Raw genomic sequence first — 18842 nt, forward strand, 5'->3', positions numbered from 1 at the left:
GGCACAGGACGATTAAGTGATTTGCCCAGAATGACAGGATGTTGAGCCAGCACCAAGTTCGAACCTGGTTCCTCAGTACCAAAGTCGGCAGCTTTGGCCGTTAAATTTAGTGTAACATGCTATGCACTTATGTTTTGCCTAGAGAAAAACCTGATGCATGGAGGAACGGTTTCACCCGGAAAGTGCCAGTGGACCTAGGCAGGCATTCCAAAATCAAGCTTCTGGCTCAAGAATTGATCAAAGCAAGACATGAAACTTCTTAGCCAAACGTTAGTTCTTGAAAGCAAGGGGGTAGTAGCACAAAACGAGTAAAGAGAACTTACTACTGAGATCACATTTATCACATGCAATTTCATTGTTAGTTGTGGGTCAAGACCAAAATATCAAGGACTAAATGAAGTTGCCCAGTGTAGATATAATTCCCAAATTCTATAGGAAACTAAACTCATGATTGAACAATAGGAAAACCATATTGGAAATGTTACGTTTTGAAAAATAGGCACCAAACTAAAACTTGATAGTCTGACCCACAACAATTTCAACGATAATAATGCTTTTTGCATAAGCCATAAATACCTTTCAATTTTGACCAGACTGAAGTAAGAAGGCCAGGTACTGACAGGCTTGGAGTCCAAGGGTATCTCGACATCCCCACCTCCCAAGTTGTACACGTACACCAGGTTGTCATTCTTAATTGCGAGGCCCATATAATCTTTCGTTGCCTAAAATGACAAGAATTGTACATCAAAGGAAAACAGTGCTTCTATGGGTAAATAGCCATCATGGAGTATTAAAGTACTCCCAAGTCTGAACTCCTGTAAACAGAGGTGCCCAGGGTTTCTGGGAATGGCCATGAGTGGTCTACAGGTGATACAAATATAAGACCAGATGTAGGCTCTGGATTAACATCAGAACATATCATCTCAATGAAAGTGTGACAAATTCATTCAACTACCTTCCACACAAGTGAAAGAGGTACAAATAGGAAATTAAATTGAAAAGTTCCAGAACAGAAACAATGGGTACAAAAGGAGTGGTGTAAACCTAAACATCATGTAGCCAAGAACAGTGCTTCCCAAACCTTTTAGAACCACAACCCACTTTTTAGTATGACAAACTTTCGCGATGTAATGTAAATGAGCATCAAGTGGTAGTACACTGTTATTTGCAGACAGCCCATTTTCCATTAAAATGGCCACTAAATTTGCACAGACATACAGGCCCGGACTGGCCGTTGCGGGCACCGGGCAATCCCCCGGTGCGCCGCAAGGGTGGGGGCCGGTTTTGGGCCCTGGGGGCCGTTTTTGTTACAGGGCCGTTTTTGCAGCAAAATCGGCCCTGTAACAAAAACGGCCGAAAACCGGCCCCGGCAAAGAGCTCGGTCGCACCCCAAGGGGGCCGGCCGAGCACTTTGCCAGGGCCGGTTTTCGTTCTCAGTCCGGCCCTGCAGACATACAGTTTTATAGATAAAGTTATATTGCACACAAATGATAGTGATATGCAGAGAATATTTATTATTTGCCATTGCTCATCACCAAATAAAGTGTCTTGACTTGTTCTGATCCTACTAAAATCTTTGTTTCAATCATACCTTAGAATTACAAAAAAATGTGTTTCATTTTGTAATCATAACTGCTTAAGGTGTACAGTTCATTCACATGTATTTACATTTTTTGTTTTGTTAGAAAAATATACATCTTCTTGCTTTTGTTTTACACTTAATGTACCCCAGCAGCATTGTCACATAATTCACTTTATTTTGCTTTCTGTGATTGTAAAGTGAGAGGAGTTCGTATACACCAGTCTCTGTGTTAATAAATAAGCAGCAGAAGGCACTGTTTGATATTAAACCTGTGTCTTTGAAGCGGGGTAAACGTCACACGATTAATCACGATTTTAAATGTGTCTATATTTATTGCCTGGACTTTGGCGGCCCACCACAAATCGTCTCGCAACACTCACAGTTTGGGAAGCACTGGCCTGGAGGGATAACTAAAAGGAACACAAATGGGAAGGTTGGACTGTCCTTTTGGCCCTTATGCTGTCAAATTAGAGTTCTCTATTTTAATAAATCTGGGGCTAGATGTAGGTAATTTAGATTTACCGATTCAAAAATACAGAATTTTACCGATTCGGTATTTTCGAATCGGTAAATGCAATGTAGGTAATTATTCGGTAAAAAATACAGAATCTGTAAGATTCGGTATTTACCGAATCGGTAATTACCGATTCGGTGTTTGCCATTCATTCCTATGGGCCTGTAGGCCCATAGGAATGAATGGCAAATACAGAATCGGTAAATACCGATTCGGTAAATACCGAAAAATTCAAGGGTGGCAGGGTGTCACTTTGACACCCTGTTGCACCCTTGATTCGGCTGGTGTGCACATGTGGCATACATGCCCTAAGGGCATGTATGTTTGTCACATGGTACAGGTGTAAATGCACATTTATGCATTTACATAGGAATTCCTTATTTACCACCAACTAATAGTTGGTGGTAAATAACGAATCCTAAAATGGGAAAAGCACTCATTTGAGTGCTCCCTACATTGCAAATTCGGTAATTTACCGATTCGGTAAATTAAGGAATCGGCAATTTCCTGATTCCTTAAAATACCAAATTGGTAAATTACCGAATTTGCAATTTAGGCCACCTACATCCCAAACGCCCAATACCGGTCGGTAACGGATGAAATTCGGTAATTTTGTCCGTTACCGACCGGTATTGGGCCACCTACATCTGGCCCTTAGTCCTTTATCTTACAGTTTTCTTTATTTTTCTGGTTGTACATAACCTAGCACACATCAAGGGCCTGGAGAATCCCGACTGCAGGACCCCTACCCTAGTGGAAGTCGACTTGACTGCATATTTAAGGCCACCTGCATCATCATCTACAGGGCCACCATGCCTATATGGCTGACAAACTAACCATCTCCTAGGAATTTCGAATTGAATTTTGCATTGTACTAACGTGACACAATAAAGCAAATTCCGGTCACTGTAGCAGAAAACGAGTCAATGCTTACTTTCATTTGCCATGCTACCCTAAATTCTAATGATCTTGTTTTACAAGCTAACATCTTTTTTGTGAAATTGGGATATGTCGTGCAGAGATCACCAGAAAAGTAATACATATTTTACAACATGCTTTTGTGAGCCCTGAAGTAAAATGAGTTTTACAAGTATGGGCAAGAGAGCAGACTAGGGAGCAATATAGTTACTGAGAGATTAAAACGGGAAACTATTGATTTCGATGCTTCTACTATCACTGCCTTGGGACAGGAAATCCTCCTCTCACCCTATGCCTCTTTTCTCGTTCTATTGTAGAATTTAAAATCGGTACAGCCCCCATCTGCATCATTATACTTATTTGTGACAGAAAAAAATCCTCTAATGGAAGAGGCACTACCGCTGAACAGAAGCAAGATCGAGCACAGAAAATGAGAAAAGCAGGCAGCCAAAAGAAAATGAAAAAATGCATGGGCATAAAAGGACACATGAGAAAAACATCAGTAAATGAAATAAAAAAGAAGTAGGCAGAGGAGAAAGAGTTGGTTTGCATCCTACACATTATTCTTTTCAGAATAAAAACATTTGGGGATGGGTGGTACTAGGGTACTGTTAGAAATGGAGTTTCTAGTTGGCAGAGGTAGGTACCTTTGACCAAGAAGGGACCCTTCTTCCTAGTCAGGGTAAGGGAGTTACACTCCTAAAATAACCCCTGCTGACCCCATTGGTAGCTTGTCACGAACAGTCAGGCTTATCTTAGAGGCAGTGTGTAAAACATTTGCACATAACCAACAGTATTACAGTGAAAACACTAGAAAAGAACACAACACCAGTTTAGAAAAATATCCAATCCTTTATATATTTTAAAACAAGACAAGAAAGACAAAAAAAGCCAACATACAGTTACTTAAAAATATGCACTTTGCAAGAATGCTTTACAAATGCAGTTCCTTGAGGTGGGTAGCTCCATCCGGTGCTACAATGGTGCTGAAAATAACAGAATCAGCAGACTTGTAAACAATACCTTTTGTGTTGCGGTCGACAAGTTGGTGCGGGCCGGTCGTGGCAACCTTTGTGGTTGTGATGCGAAATGTAGTGGTGCAGCGTGCATTGCCCTCATGTCGCGGTGCAGGCAGCGGCTTGGTGACAGTCGTCCAGCTGAGTCGATGAGACCAGGGCTGCGGTACGGAGTGAAGGCGTTGCTCGATGCGGTGATGACAGATCACGGTACAGGAGACAGAGTCGATTGCGGGGAGCTGGCGTCGGTCAGTCCGGTCTGCGGTGTGGGACAGGGCGATGTGCCGTGAGACTTACGAACGGTGACCCCAAGCCACGATGCACTCACGGAAGTTGCGGTCAGCATGCAGTGACCGCGTCAGTGAGACCAGGGTAGTGAAGTGAAGTGAGGTGGTACGGAATGCAGTGCCCACAGGTCATGGTGCAAGCAGGAGTTAGTCGTCAGTGAGACCAGGGTTGCGGTGTGAGATGTGGACAGTGCCCTCTGCGGTGCCTTCAGGACACGGAGCCAGCGACTGATTTGATGACGGAGTCGGCGGCTTTTCCCCCTCTGTGGCAACTGAAACTACAGTTCCAGAGACGGTACCTAGAGGCCGGTGAAGTCTTTGCCGTCCCTGAGACTTCAGAACAGGAGGCAAGCTCTACTTAAAACCCTTTGAGATACATAGCACAAGTAAAGAAAGTTCAGTCCAGTCCTCTCCCTGCCCAAGGCAGCAGTCGCAACTGCAGGCCAACCCAACAAAGCAACAACAAAGCAAAGGGGCAGTACTCCTCCTGACAGTTGTTCCATCTCTTTTTCTTTGCAGGTTCCTTGTTTCCAGCGAGTTCTCTGAAGCCTTTTATCTCCCTGAGACTTCCAACAGGAGGCAGGCTCTACTTCAAGCCCTTGGAGAAAACTCTAACAGCAGGATGACGAAAGTACAATCCAATTCTTCCCTGCCCAAGACAGAAGCAGCAAGCAGCAGGCCAAAAAAGCAGAGCACACAGCAAAGTGCCAGGTTCTCCTGACAGCTTTTCCAGTTTTTCTTCCTGGCAGATTCCTTAGTTCAGCTGTAAACTAAAGCTCTGGGGTATGGGCCCCAATATGTATATTCAGTTTCTCTTTATTCTTCTAGGCAGAGAGTGTCTATGCTCAGCCCAAACCAGTTCTGTCCTCTCTGGTCCAGCTTCCTGGCAGGAAGTGGAGACAGCATTGTCCAAGGCAGAGAGGGCCTATTCAGGTGCAAGGGAATTCTCCTCCCACCACTCTAAATGCAGACCAGGCCTATTCAGGTGCTAGTGAAAACTCCTCTCACTACTCTAAATGCAGCCCATGTCTTTTCAGCTCAGCCCTGACTCATTCAGGAAAGGTTGGACACACATCAAACCCCCTCCCAGTAGCTGTCTGAGAGAATGCACATCCCCTGCCCCTGTCACTCCAAAGCCAAACAGTCAATTCCCAAACCAGCAGGGCACACAGGATGGCTAAGCAAGAAAATAAGGAAGGCGATTACACGCACTCCAAAAGTGGTCCAATGTTTCAAAAATTCCTATGCAAGCCGAATAGGAGTAATGCTTGCCAACGGGGTATCGCTCACTCATCCAAGAGCATTAGTAAAAATGTATAGAACACGCCACCCCAGGGGTGGAATCCCCCAACTGCACAGCGTATTGTCCAATGGATGGAGTGATCCAAAATTAATCAGGGGTATGAGATATTAATCAATTCTCAAAAAATGCATTTATTGAATCTTCATAAATGACAGTTCATGAGTATTAAAGTTTGTTCCATTCACGTTGTGACAGCAAGAAAACTTTAATGAGGCAAAGTAGCAATCCCAATGCATTTCGGTCATGTAGGAGCTTCTCTTCTTACAACTAACTTGCATCTAATGACATTACACAGGCGTTTTTATAAATTTGCTCAAAGTGTGCTGTTTTGGTAAAGATCTGATATTTGATTCACTAGAAGTGTCACACTGGCACTAATCGCGCACTAAGTCACACAATAATTTGTGCCGTATTTAATTCACGATAGACATGCTTACACATGCATGGTGGCCACCTTAATTTTGTGAGGAGCCTCGGCGTGTTTGAACCTCCTCTCAAGACCAATGGGCCTTTACTGGATTTCCCACTGTACGCATGACTCACCTTTTGTACACCACCAGTCACTCATTTACCTTTCTGTGACCCGTGTTTTCTACCTTCATCATTTTAGGCATGAATTCCCCTGATGAAGGGCTCCAGCAGCCTGCATTGGGATTGCGAATTTGACTAATTAAAGTTTTCTTGCCATCAAGACGTGAATGGAACAAACTTTATTACTCATGAACAGTCATTTATGAATATTCAATAAATGCATTTTTTGAGAATTGATTAATGTGTCATACCCCTGATTAATTTTAGATCATTCAATTCATTAGATACTACGCTGTGCAGTTTGGGGACACCACCCCTGGGGTGGCGTGTTCTTTACATAAGCAAGAAAATACCCACTTTCTAATCATCTTTACTGATAGATGCATTTTTATATTCGGAGTTCAGGCATACTAAACTCCATCTTTCTATCTTGTCCCAGTGGGGAGTTATATTTATAAGACGCTAACAATAAATTCCCATTCTATCCTATGGTACAGATAACCTATCAATAGCGAAAATCAAAATATATTGTATTCCCCTATCAGGACATCTCACACACATCAGTACATGTCCTGCCTTTCACATACACTGCACCCTGCTCAAGGAGCTACCTTGGGCCTACCTTAAGTTTGTCTTACATGTATAAAGAAAAGGTCTGAGTTACATTTACAGGCTGCTTGGTGGGTGGCACAATCAGTGCTGCAGGCACATTTGATTTACAGGCCCTGGGCACACACAATGCACGGTACTAGGGTCTTACCAGTAAATCAAATATGCCAATCATGGAATTACCAATCCATAAACACAATTTACATGGACAGCATATGCTCTTTAGCACTGAATAGCATTGGTAAAGTGCCCAGAGACCTAAAACTAACAAAAACAGGAGGCCAACTAGCAAAAGGTCTGGGGGCAGCAGACCCGGCAGCAAGAAAACCCCCTGGTTCACCGACGAACTGAAGGACTCCAAGAAGAACTGCCGCACCCTCGAGAAAGCCTGGCGGCTCGACCAGACCTCAGACAACAGGACCGCCCTCAAGCACGCCACCTGCAAACACCACCAGCTGATCCGCGCCACCAAGAAGACAGCACTCAAAGAACGACTGGACAACAACGCCCACGACAGCAAGGAACTCTTCAGCATCGTCAAAGAGTTCTCCAACCCCAGCGCCGGAAACAATGACATAACTCCATCGCAAGACCTCTGCAACTCACTCGCCTCGTTCTTCCACCGCAAGATCGCCGACATACACAACAGCTTTGACGCACACACCACTCACCCTACCACCGAACCAACGCCCGCCACCACCACCCTCTGCAACTGGACCCCGATCAGCACCGAAGACACCACCCGCACAATGAACACCATCCACTCCGGATCCCCAACCGACCCCTGCCCCCACCACGTCTTCAACAAGGCCAACGCCATCATCGCACCCCATCTCCGGGACATCATCAACACCTCCTTCCACACCGCCACCTTCCCAGAGAGCTGGAAGCATGCCGAGCTCAGCGCCCTCCTGAAGAAACCAACAGCGGACCCCACCGACCTCAAGAACTTCCGCCCCATCTCGCTCCTCCCCTTTCCGGACAAAGTCATCGAGAAGACCGTCAACAGACAGCTTGCCGCCTTCCTCGAGACGAACGGATCACTCGACCCCTCGCAGTCCGGGTTCCGGGCCAACCACAGCACCAAGACCGCCCTGATCGCAGCCACCGACGATATCAGATCCCCGATCGACAAAGGGGAAACAGCGGACCTCATCCTCCTGGACCTCTCCGCAGCGTTCAACACTGTCTGCCACCGCACCCTAGTGCAGCGCCTCAGCATCCAAGAGAAGGCACTGGAGTGGATCATCTGGTTCCTCGCCGGAAGAACCCAGAGAGTCCACCTCCCCCCGTTCAGATCCGAGGCCACCGAAGTCATCTGCGGCGTACCACAGGGATCATCCCTCAGCCCAACCCTCTTCAACGTCTACATGAGCCCTCTCGCAGCCATCGCACGACAACACAACCTCAACATCATCTCCTACGCCGACGACACCCAACTGATCCTCTCTCTCACCAACGACCCCACCACCGCCAGAGCCAGTCTACACGAAGGTATGAAAGACGTCGCCGAGTGGATGAAGAACAGCCGCCTGAAACTGAACTCAGACAAGACGGAAGTCCTCATCCTGGGGTCAGCCCCCTCCGCCTGGGATGACTCCTGGTGGCCCCCCGCCCTGGGCACCACTCCCAAACCAATGGACCACGCACGCAACCTGGGATTCATCCTGGACTCCTCGCTCTCGATGACCAGTCTCCTCATCTTGCTTCAACACCCTGCGCATGCTCCGCAAGATCTTCAGATGGATCCCCACCGAAACCAGGAAGACCATCACCCAGGCACTCGTCACCAGCCGACTGGACTACGGGAACACCCTCTACGCCGGGACCACAGCCAAACTTCAAAAGAGACTCCAGCGCATCCAGAACGCCTCTGCACGACTCATCCTTGACATCCCCCGACACAGCCACATCACCGGACACCTGAAAGACCTGCACTGGCTCCCCGTCAGCAAGAGAATCACGTTCAGACTCCTCACCCACGCACACAAGGCTCTCCACGACCTGGGCCCCAAGTACCTCAACGACCGCCTGACCTTCTACACGCCCACCCGCCAGCTACATCGACCAGCCACGCCCTCGCCACCGTACCACGCATCCGCAGAGCCACCGCCGGAGGAAGATCCTTCTACTACCTGGCAGCCAAGACCTGGAACTCCCTCCCCATCCACCTTCGACTGACACAAGACCATCTCTCCTTCAGGAAGCAGCTCAAGACCTGGCTGTTCGAGCAGTAACGTCCCCCTCTCCCCCAGCGCCTTGAGACCCTTCCGGGTGAGTAGCGCGCTATGCAAATGCCGTGATTGATTGATTGATTGGGGTAAACCTGCTGAAAAAGCCAAGTCTAACACAAGCCCCTCCCAGCCGAAAGCCAGGGCAGACTGTACTATGTAATACAGTACTATAATTCTACAATGCTGAAAACATATGTAACCAACATGTTCTTTTTGAAGCACATCAATCCCTTGATGGACATCCCTGCTTGGGGCGATAGAACATAGGTCTGGCTCACAACAATGGGGGCATTTTCTGGCTCTACACCTTGCTGAGCCCAGTTGGATTCCTATGTCCATACTCTCAAAGGCTCACTGAGTTAACCCATGGGGAACCCTTCTCCTCTCTTGTGAACACCATCTGTGCAGCACCTAACCTTAGCTTGCTTACAGGTGTGTCCCAGGAGGCAGACAGTACCTACATGGCCAACACAGTTGTTTGGCCCAGTTCACCCCCGGGGTGTGACTCCGGTCATCTCCCTAGGGGCAACTCTGTCACCCAGGACAGCTAACCACAGTGACCACTGACAGCTGTCAGTGATGAGAGCCAGGCCCCAGGCCTTCCATAGTTATCCACCCTCCGTGGCATCAGAGAGTTGGGTTAGTATCCCCAGGTGCCTGGAACTCTTTGTCCACTTTCCCCGGGTCAGTTCAGGGAGGACATCCTGACACTAACCGACCATCCCAGTGTCGGTACCCTACAGCTGGACAGGGGATTGGGGTGGGCTCTCCCACACCTGGTCCTCTTGCCTGGGGCTCTGCACCCTCCCACCTGGAGTGGTGTCCCCAGAATCCAGAATTGCCAGGGCACCTGTGGCAGGTGTCCTGCACAATTTGCCCACCAGTTCAGGGGTGCTATCCTGCAACTATTATCCCAGCCTAGGGTCTGTTCTCTGAGGCAGGGCAAGGGACTGGGGTGGGCTCTCCCACATTGTGTCCTCCTCTCTGGGGCTCTGCACCCTCCCACCTGGAGCGGGTCCCACAGAAGACAAACCAATAGGGACACTGTTAGCAGTCGCCCCTTCCTCCAGATTATGGGGAGACCCTGAACCAGGCCCTCCTACCCAGGGTCTGTACCCTTAGGCGGGACCTGTGCCCGGCAACGCAGGACTTCTGGGGGGAGTACACCAACCCCTCCCAGGAAAAACACACTCCGCACAAGTCCTGGGTGCTCTGACTTCAGAGCTGGCAACCCCTGACCCACTGGTCCTTTCCCTGGGGGCTGTGTCCCTCCTCATGCCTGTCTCTGGACTCATGCACCCTCCCAAATGGAGAAGTGCTGCCAGACACCAGAACTGGTGGGACGCTGGTTTCAGCAGTCCCCCCACCTCAGCTTACCTGTCACTTTGGGATCACCCTCAGGGGATGGCCTGCCGGTAAAGACTAGGCCCCCCTCCTGGTGTTCACTCATGGAACCAACCAGGCCTTGGGACTGGGTTTCGGGCACCTTGGGACACTCCTCCTTTGAGACCGGACATGGGACCCTAAACCCCTCCCACTACTCTAGGACCTCTCTGGGCTACCACAACCCTGCCTACCTCACTTGGTTGAGGAAAACCTGAGCCACCTCCTTCAGGATCACCCCCAGCTGCTTCTTTAGAAACCTCTGGAATCAGCCAAAAGGTCTGCCTCCAGTGCAAATCCCCTGGTGTAAGGGAACTCACACTCCACCGGGTGTTAACATAGCTTTGGAAAACAGGGGTTGAACATATGCTCTCCAGCATCCAAATTACACAGTCCCTCACATGTGTAAACCAAACTACCCTTCACCCAACCATCAAGTGCCTCAGAAAAGTACCCCACATCATTCTCGCAAGACTGGTGAGACAGTGTCTGACTGTTGCTGTCCCTCAACCCATACTCTTCTGGCTGGTCTCCATACTCACTTACCAGGGCTTCTCTCCCTGCACCTCTCAGCTAGTGTCAATAGAGTCACCAATCAGTATAGGTCAAGTGCAAACGCAAGTCCTATCCTCACTGCAGCCAACCATTGTTAGAAATGGGGGCCTCTAGTTGGCAGAAGTAGGAACCTTTGTCCAAGTAGAGACCCTTCTTCCTAATCGGGGTAAGTGAGTTACACTCCTAAAAACCCCCTGCTCACCTCCTTCGTAACTTGGCAAGAGCAGTCAGGCTTATCTCAGAGGCAGTGTGTAAAACATTTGCACATAACCAACAGTAATAGAGTGAAAACACTACAAAAGGAAACCACACCAGTTTAAAAACACAAATATAATACTTTATATATTTTAAAACAAGACCAGAACGATAAAATCCACCATACAAAGGCAAGTCTAACTTATGTTTTCCATCTACAACATAAAGAAGAGGGGAATTCAAGTAACATGAAGCTTATCTTGATGTAGAGACTTATCAGGGAGATGAGACTGGAACTTTAGTATTTCCAGTGAAAGGTAAAGTTTAATTATTTTAATGTCTGCACTCAGACTTGGATATCCAAATGCAGCATTGCAGCAGTTGTGGGCTGAGTACCTCTTTCTCTGAGTTGAGGAAGGGGCAAATTGAGTTATAAGACAAAACTCTACATGTAAATGAGAAAGATACTGTTATCACTCACCTTCTGTCATACAAAGGAAATTCTGGAACATAAAAGACCCTGAAATTGTAATAGGTATGCGGGGGGATCTCATATGACAGGTGACTTTAAGGTACCTGCTACCAATGGCGTATCCTCTATGACGAGCAATAACCCCAAATATGTATGCAGTTGAGTCACCGCTTGACACTGTTGTATCCCTTTCATTATGTCACTTTGGAGGAGCAAACTATTTTGCAGTTTTATATAGCACAAGCTAGACCCGAAGGTATTGGAACCCTGTACATGAGCACCAGTCAGAGTATCGCTATTTAGGAAGCTCCCAGGTGTGTCATACCACCAGTGGGGGCCTGCCTGAATTTGGAATTTGACTGGTGCCAGGGCCTCAGACACAAAGCAAGGTATTGTTTTAGCTAGATGTCAAATTGGTTTTATCATTGTTGTTTTTCTAGAAGGCTTCATGCTGTGGTAGCACTGTGGACAGTGCAGTGGTCACAGATAAAAGCACAAGACCTGTGGCCCCAAGGCTGCTTGAATCGCATTACAATTTCTGCAGTGATGGCTTTAACAGTATCTGACTCAAAAAAAGCGCTTTTTTGGTTTTGCAAATACAAATGTTGATCAACAAAGCACAAAGCCTTGAGGCTGAGGGTTATGAAGTTCACAGTGTTCATAGTGTGAGTGGATGGGGGAAAGAGTAATCGGGACACAGGGAAAGCTGGGTGAAAAAAGAATGCAGGAACAAAAAGGGAAGAGTGAAATTTAGTCACACATTTCCACTGCAGGATATCAGGCTACAGCTACAGATCAACTATAGGGCATTCATTTTCATCCCTTTGCTGTTGCACCATCCAGGAAGAAATGTGATGCCTCTGATAAAATAAGTAGATTTTATCCCATCCTTTGATGAGTGGGATAAAAGACTCAAGATGTTATCCTAATATCCAAGAATTATTTTGACATCTCAAACAGTTCTCCTCTCCTAATCTGATTTCAAGACCTCAAAACCGGACAATGGAGCGTGTAGTGCCCCTGAAGCTGCAGGTCAAGCTGCCTTTGTCTTCAGTATTGGCTTACACAAATCAGAAATAATATAGGGAATGAAGATAGTGCCACTTGTTGTCATATTATGGGTGCCAGCGAACAAGGTGGTGGTCTTTATGCCCTCTTTACCAGCTTATTTGTGTTTTTGCCATTTATCATCTGCTGCCCCTCAAAGAAGGGCTATCTGACTATGTTTGACTGCCCAGCCAGGAGGGATGGCTGGGAATCCCAAAACCCTAGTGTCAATCGCTCTTTGGATGTTCCCCTACATTTCTATCCTATCATCGAGGATAAGCAGCACACCTGGCATCCTTTCCTGAAAATCTGTCTGTGCAAGAGCCTCTAGATGATCCATCCCACTCCTCAGCAAGTGCACCATTGAACCAGTTTCATTATGCTACCTTTTCTATGCCCGCTATAAGCTCCTTATGGGCCCTCAAAGTTTTGTACACCTCCAGTTTCCCAAAGATTTTGTCTAGAATCACAATAATCCATCTGGACTGCCAATAAATCATCAGCATCTGCATTGCCCTAATCATCATCAGCTGCTCTCATGCTCTTTCTTGCCTGTTGGCTGGGGAAAGTCCTGTTTTTCTGCTTTATTGGGTTTCTTCACCATGATAAAGTACACTGCTTGCAGTCCCTCTGTGAAATAGCTAGAATCCATTGCATATCCACTGCAATTCTGTTGGAGTGGTCCTTCTTTGCTGAAGCCAACATGGCCCTTGGAATGGGCATCAGGATAATGCCTACGGATTTAATAGAAGGATGTAGCCTTTGCCAGATCCCTGCTGCCAAGCATAGCTGCACACTTTCAGAGACACCTCTCACTCGCTAGGCCAACATATTTTGTACCTCCACTCTTCACTGTCACAGACTCACCTCACCTTGTGTATGTCAGCCACCAACACAGTTTGCCTTATCGACACCGCAACCTGCAATGCTTCAGGTCTCAACTTGTGCCTCAGGTGGCTATAAAGGATGGAGATGTGTTCCTAGCTCAGAACAAGATGGCTGTGTTGCTCTTTGCCCAGTTCCGCCTCTATCATTGCAACTTTTAGCTGCAGACTCTCACAGCACACAACTAAGTATGTACGTGGTTTGTAGCTTAATGTCTGTATTACAAAGGTTTGAATCCTGGTGAAGGTAGCTCAGCTTTTTATCCTTATGTGTTTTTCTACAATATATTAGATAATAGTGACACATTAATAAAACAACAAGAGACCACTGAGTGTGCCATGGGCACTGTGAGTGGTCATACCTGGGTGGGCAGCAATAATGATGTTGTACTGGAAGTGACAATACTACCAGAAGCCATTTTGCGGTCTGAAAGCTGACAAAAGAGGAAAGGAAGGGCTTAAAGACGGACATTATATGCAGAATTGTTTACAACTAGGCTCTTTGTCTCCTGCAGACATGCCGATAGTAATTTTCCTTTGCACAAGTAAATGACAGAGCACAACACCCATGGGCTGCAGGTGTCATTACGACTCGTAAACAATTATCTATGACACTTGACATGAAAGGCACACAATAATATTAACTCAGCTAAGCCACAGCTTTAACTTTAAATGATTCAATACCAACTGAAGTATGTTGTAAGCTACCCATTGTCTAATGCCTTCATTTTTAAAATCTGCTTGTCAATTGAGCGATTTGTGTGCCATACTCACATCTGTGCAAATCAGTATGTCTGATATACCACAATTGTAGTATTTTGAAAGTAAGGGTAAACCTTGGAGACCACAAAGCAGTGTTAGGTGCAAATACAGTAAATTAAGATTGGGCTGGTAGCCACTATATGCCATATGTGGTACTACAATGTTTTTCCACTACAACCTGTGGTCTGGTCTCTGTTTTAAGGACCTTGGAGGTCTCGCACTTAAAGGTCTAGTGCAGTCTGTCTGAAAGAATAGGCTTGTGGTGAGCATTATGCAAACCAGTTACCCTTTCTGGTATTTCTCGTTTAGAAGGACAAGATATATATGATGTCCACCTGATGGCTTGTCTTGACAAATGCCTCTCATAACATCGTCCCTTGTCTCTAGGTTGTATTCAAACCTGGCACCACTGTTTCCTCTATTGTTTATGCAGACAATTTCCCATGCAACTAGAAATTTATAATATGATATCCAAGAGAGAGTGGCAGTTTATATCATACAGGCAGCAGATTCAGGGGAACAGAGTATTCTAATGTATTGCTCCACATTAAATCCACAATTTGTGACTCCCTGTATATATTATTCGACCAAGAACATTCATACTTTTCCTAAATAATTCCAAACAAATGCCCGTATCCCTGCTCACTCCCTCTACCAGCTGGCCCAGCCTCCACCCTGCCTTTTTTTGTTGGCTACACCGCCTTGCGTAATGGGAAATTCGAGACTCGCACCCTCCATTATTAACTAAAATACTGCTTCTGACTTCACCTTCACATGATTAGTGACTCATCCCACTGACTCATCCCACAGTGTAAGCTTGAAAGCTTAAATCAATGAGAATTTGTATCATATTTCACAATTTCCATTTTAAGACCTATCTCTTGAACAGGTGCCCTTCCTCCAGACTGCCCACCAAGACCAAAACCTTTACGCGCGAGGAGGTGCCTTTGTCTCTTGTAATACTTTGATGCCTCAGACGGCTTGCTTGATTTGTAGTTGCCAAGGCCCATCTCAAAAACTATGAATTGCACAGTTTTAATTCCACATTTCTATCCTTTCTCTTAGCATTTCTTTAAATAAATATAAATCAGAGGTTGCACTTACATTTTTGCTGCCAAGATACATGATGAACCTGTCCTGTGAGGCCTCCTGCTTGTCTTCTGGAAGCTGCATGAACAGACTCATGGAAGAGAATGCCCGGAGGTCTGAAATGTTTGTTTTAGGATTGACTTCAACAGCTGATTGGCCGGCAAACTTCATAGAGACTTGTACCTGAAAGTACAATAACACGGAACTTCACAAAAAGAACATTTCTTATCAATATATTTCTCCGGTGAGATTCCCTTTTCTAATGAGGATACACAGATTGAACAACAAAAGACCCATATGGCATTTTTTAATACTAAGCCTGATTGTCAAACCCTTTGCATACGTTTAGTGAGTTTCTCATTGAGTAGTAAAATCCCTTTTTTGATATCACTGAGAATGTGTCATTGACACTATATTCATCCTTGAGAAAATGCCTTTCAAAGAGACCATATAGATCAATGCTGACATGTCTGTCAATTAGACCACACTCATCTATAATAGTGCAATAAGGCTATATCCATCATATAAGGATACATCTACCAATAAGACTATCCATGGGAGAAAGTCTATCAATTTGACAGTATCCATTAGTGCTAAAATGTCTGTCAACGAGCTCAAATCCATCTGTAAGAGCAAGTCTACCCGAGAGACTATATCTACCAATGAGACTATGGGCATAATATAGAGCTTGGTGGATTGGTTACACCATCACAAACATGACAAGTATCACGTCAACCTTATTATACCTTATTGCAAGTGCATTATGTCCTATTCCCTTAATAATAAGGTGGACAGGATATCCATCACATTTGCAACACAGTACCCATTTGCCAAACTCTAAATCATGTCCTATATTCATCAATGAGGGCAAGTCTATCACTCTGACCATAGTGACAAATGTGAAATGTGAAAATGTCTGTCAACGAGACCAAATCCTTCCATGAGAGCATCCCTATCTAAGATTCTGTATCCATCCATAGGAGTATGTATAGCCAAGTGGTTGTATGTATCAACAAGAATATTCTCTCCAAAGAGACTATATCCATCAAAAATAATATGTGTCGTCGATCAATTCTACTACATCTATCAATGACAACAGGTCTAACAGTGAGACTACATGCAGCAATGTGGAGAAGTTTAAAGTGAGAATATGTCTTTTAATGAGTGCATCACAATTCTACCACTTAAAGAAAACAGTCACTCCTTTTCAAAAGGCAGGAAAGCACATTTTACTTACAGGGGTAAATAGTGGATCTGTATTATAGCATGCTTAGTCCACCTTGGACCCCTTTTGATTTGAGAATTGGGTTGGCTGCTTCAGGAGTAGTAAGGAGTGGTTCAGGAAACCACTGCCAACTCTCAATTCCATTTTTCGAAAATGAAAACTTTTTTAAAGCAGTCCTGTTTCCATTAAGGTAATTAGGTTATTTTTTAAACAACCAAAATGTTTCAGTTTTTGAAAAGCATTTACAAGGATGGTGGTTTGCTTACCCTTGCAGGCCATCATCCTTGTGATTGTAGCCAACAGTAGTGTAGCAAATTGAGATCTGCCTGATTAATATTCACTGGGCAGGTCTGTCTCTGACTCACTAACATTGATTACTTTCAAAACTGACCTATTAGTGCATAGGTTGGTCACAGCTTTCAACCACTTTTTGTAACTGGTATCTTAGTACCTGTGGCCTGATAGTCTTGGGACTCTTCTTTAAACTAAGACATCTTTTGTATGCCATAGTGAAGGGTTGGATGGTAAGAAGCCAGACAGCTTCACTTGCCACTCAGCGCAGGAGTCTGACTGCTCCCTTCTAGCACCTTTACCTTGCTAGCTATGCTCCTCGTCTGTGCAATCAACTCTCTGACTCGTTGGATATTGTCGGAAATGTTGGTTGCAGGCAACTTTTGTTCCACTGTACGTAGCTTGTCCATTATGCGTGGAAGAACTTCGGTCAGGCGCCTTACTGCAATGAAAAAACAGGGGAACAATTACAATGGTTTTCTTGTAGCAAATTGTCTCTCTGTTACGATGAAACAACATTTAGCAACCTGAGCATAAGGACAAAAAGCAAAATAGGATGAATTCCTGAGAGGCCCATCCTCCTGAAAGGACAGGTTGCTATCGTAATGTTATGTTGAATAGTTTATAAAGCACACGTCTACCCTGGGGTGTCTTGGCGCTAAATAATGCAGATAAGATAGGAGAAGATATGGGCCAGGTGGGCTCACAAAAGAATTCCATTACAGCAAGGAGTTGTGGAACATTAAGTTGCATTCCATTGTAGTGAGAAATTGACCCCAACTGTAGTTGAAACAGTACGAGAGTACATTTCTGACAACTTTTTGTGAATTGAGCTCTCAGTACGTTAATATTAGGTGTTATTGTAACCAGACTATGTAGTTTTCCCCAAGTTGGAAGTACAGAAAATTGAAATGCCACCCCAGGAATTAAACAGATGACCCTCATATCAAGTTAGGCCTACTGAGGCTACTAATATATACTATCAGCTTTTAAGTTTTAAATGTGATTTTTAACAAACAAATTTACCAAGTTAGCGCAGTTTAGCTTTTAGATAGACCTGGAGCACTACAGTTCCTGAGCATTCTAGACTTAAAAATATGTATTGCAACTGCCCAGATATAATGCTGAAAATGGTGTCTATTGGATGTATCACAAACATATCCAGCAGTTTCGCTACCATCAGCACCCGCGCTTGCTCAATGAAGACATCCTATAGCCAATCACAAATCCCAGGCAAACAACGTCATCTCCCTCTAATTCAGTTTCCATAACTGTCATCACTGCAGGCACTAAACACAGGTGAAGTTCTGATATAAAGCAATATACAAAAATAGGACACTACTCATACTGACGTAAATATATTTACATTGCCGGAAACCCTGGCCAAATAATGGTGGTGTGAAATGAAGAAGGGATCTTTGCTGTAATTATGCCTCAACTCATGATATTCAAGATATGTTTATGCATGTGTCACAATTGGAAGTGGAAATATACTGATTGTCTATGCTTCTAAGTGTACTATTAGCAGAGAAGTGTGGCGTAGGAATACCTTAGGACTCGTGATTGTTGAACAATGCGCACAGGTTGGAAGGAGATTGATAAGACCAAGACAGAGGGTACGGCACCCACTGTGCTAAAAACTTGGTGGGATGGTATTGAGACTGAGCAGGCATTTTCTGTTATATTTTGCACCTATGCCTAGGCATAATCGGAATGTGTTACACAATGGTTGCCAGTGATACTTGGGAAAGTGAGGGATGGAGGGACAGCTTTGTTTCATTTGTTATAGTTACTCAATAGGTTTTGCTATAGGATGTCCAGGCACGTTGTTCCTATCAGTACCAGACCTACTGATGAAGTATTTGTGCACCCCATATAGCAATGTGTGGTAGTATAGCGTGCACCCTAGTGGACATGAACATACGCTAGACTTCTCTAAAATGTA

General features: G+C 45.2%; 1 protein-coding gene across 1 annotated transcript in view; it reads right to left on the reverse strand.

Moving 5' to 3' along the window:
* The window catches only part of LAMA4 (laminin subunit alpha 4), a 467067-nt gene that overhangs the window by 108006 nt on the left and 340219 nt on the right, over positions 1-18842 (reverse strand). Inside the window, exons 20-22 of the mRNA XM_078648567.1 lie at positions 17200-17339; positions 15397-15564; positions 577-722 (exon numbers count right to left, since the gene is read on the reverse strand). Of these exons, the coding sequence (XP_078504693.1) occupies positions 577-722; positions 15397-15564; positions 17200-17339 (454 nt within the window). The remainder of the gene's footprint in view (positions 1-576; positions 723-15396; positions 15565-17199; positions 17340-18842) is intronic.

Source organism: Lissotriton helveticus, chromosome 6 (assembly GCF_964261635.1).
Source record: "Lissotriton helveticus chromosome 6, aLisHel1.1, whole genome shotgun sequence".
NCBI lineage: Eukaryota > Metazoa > Chordata > Amphibia > Caudata > Salamandridae > Lissotriton > Lissotriton helveticus.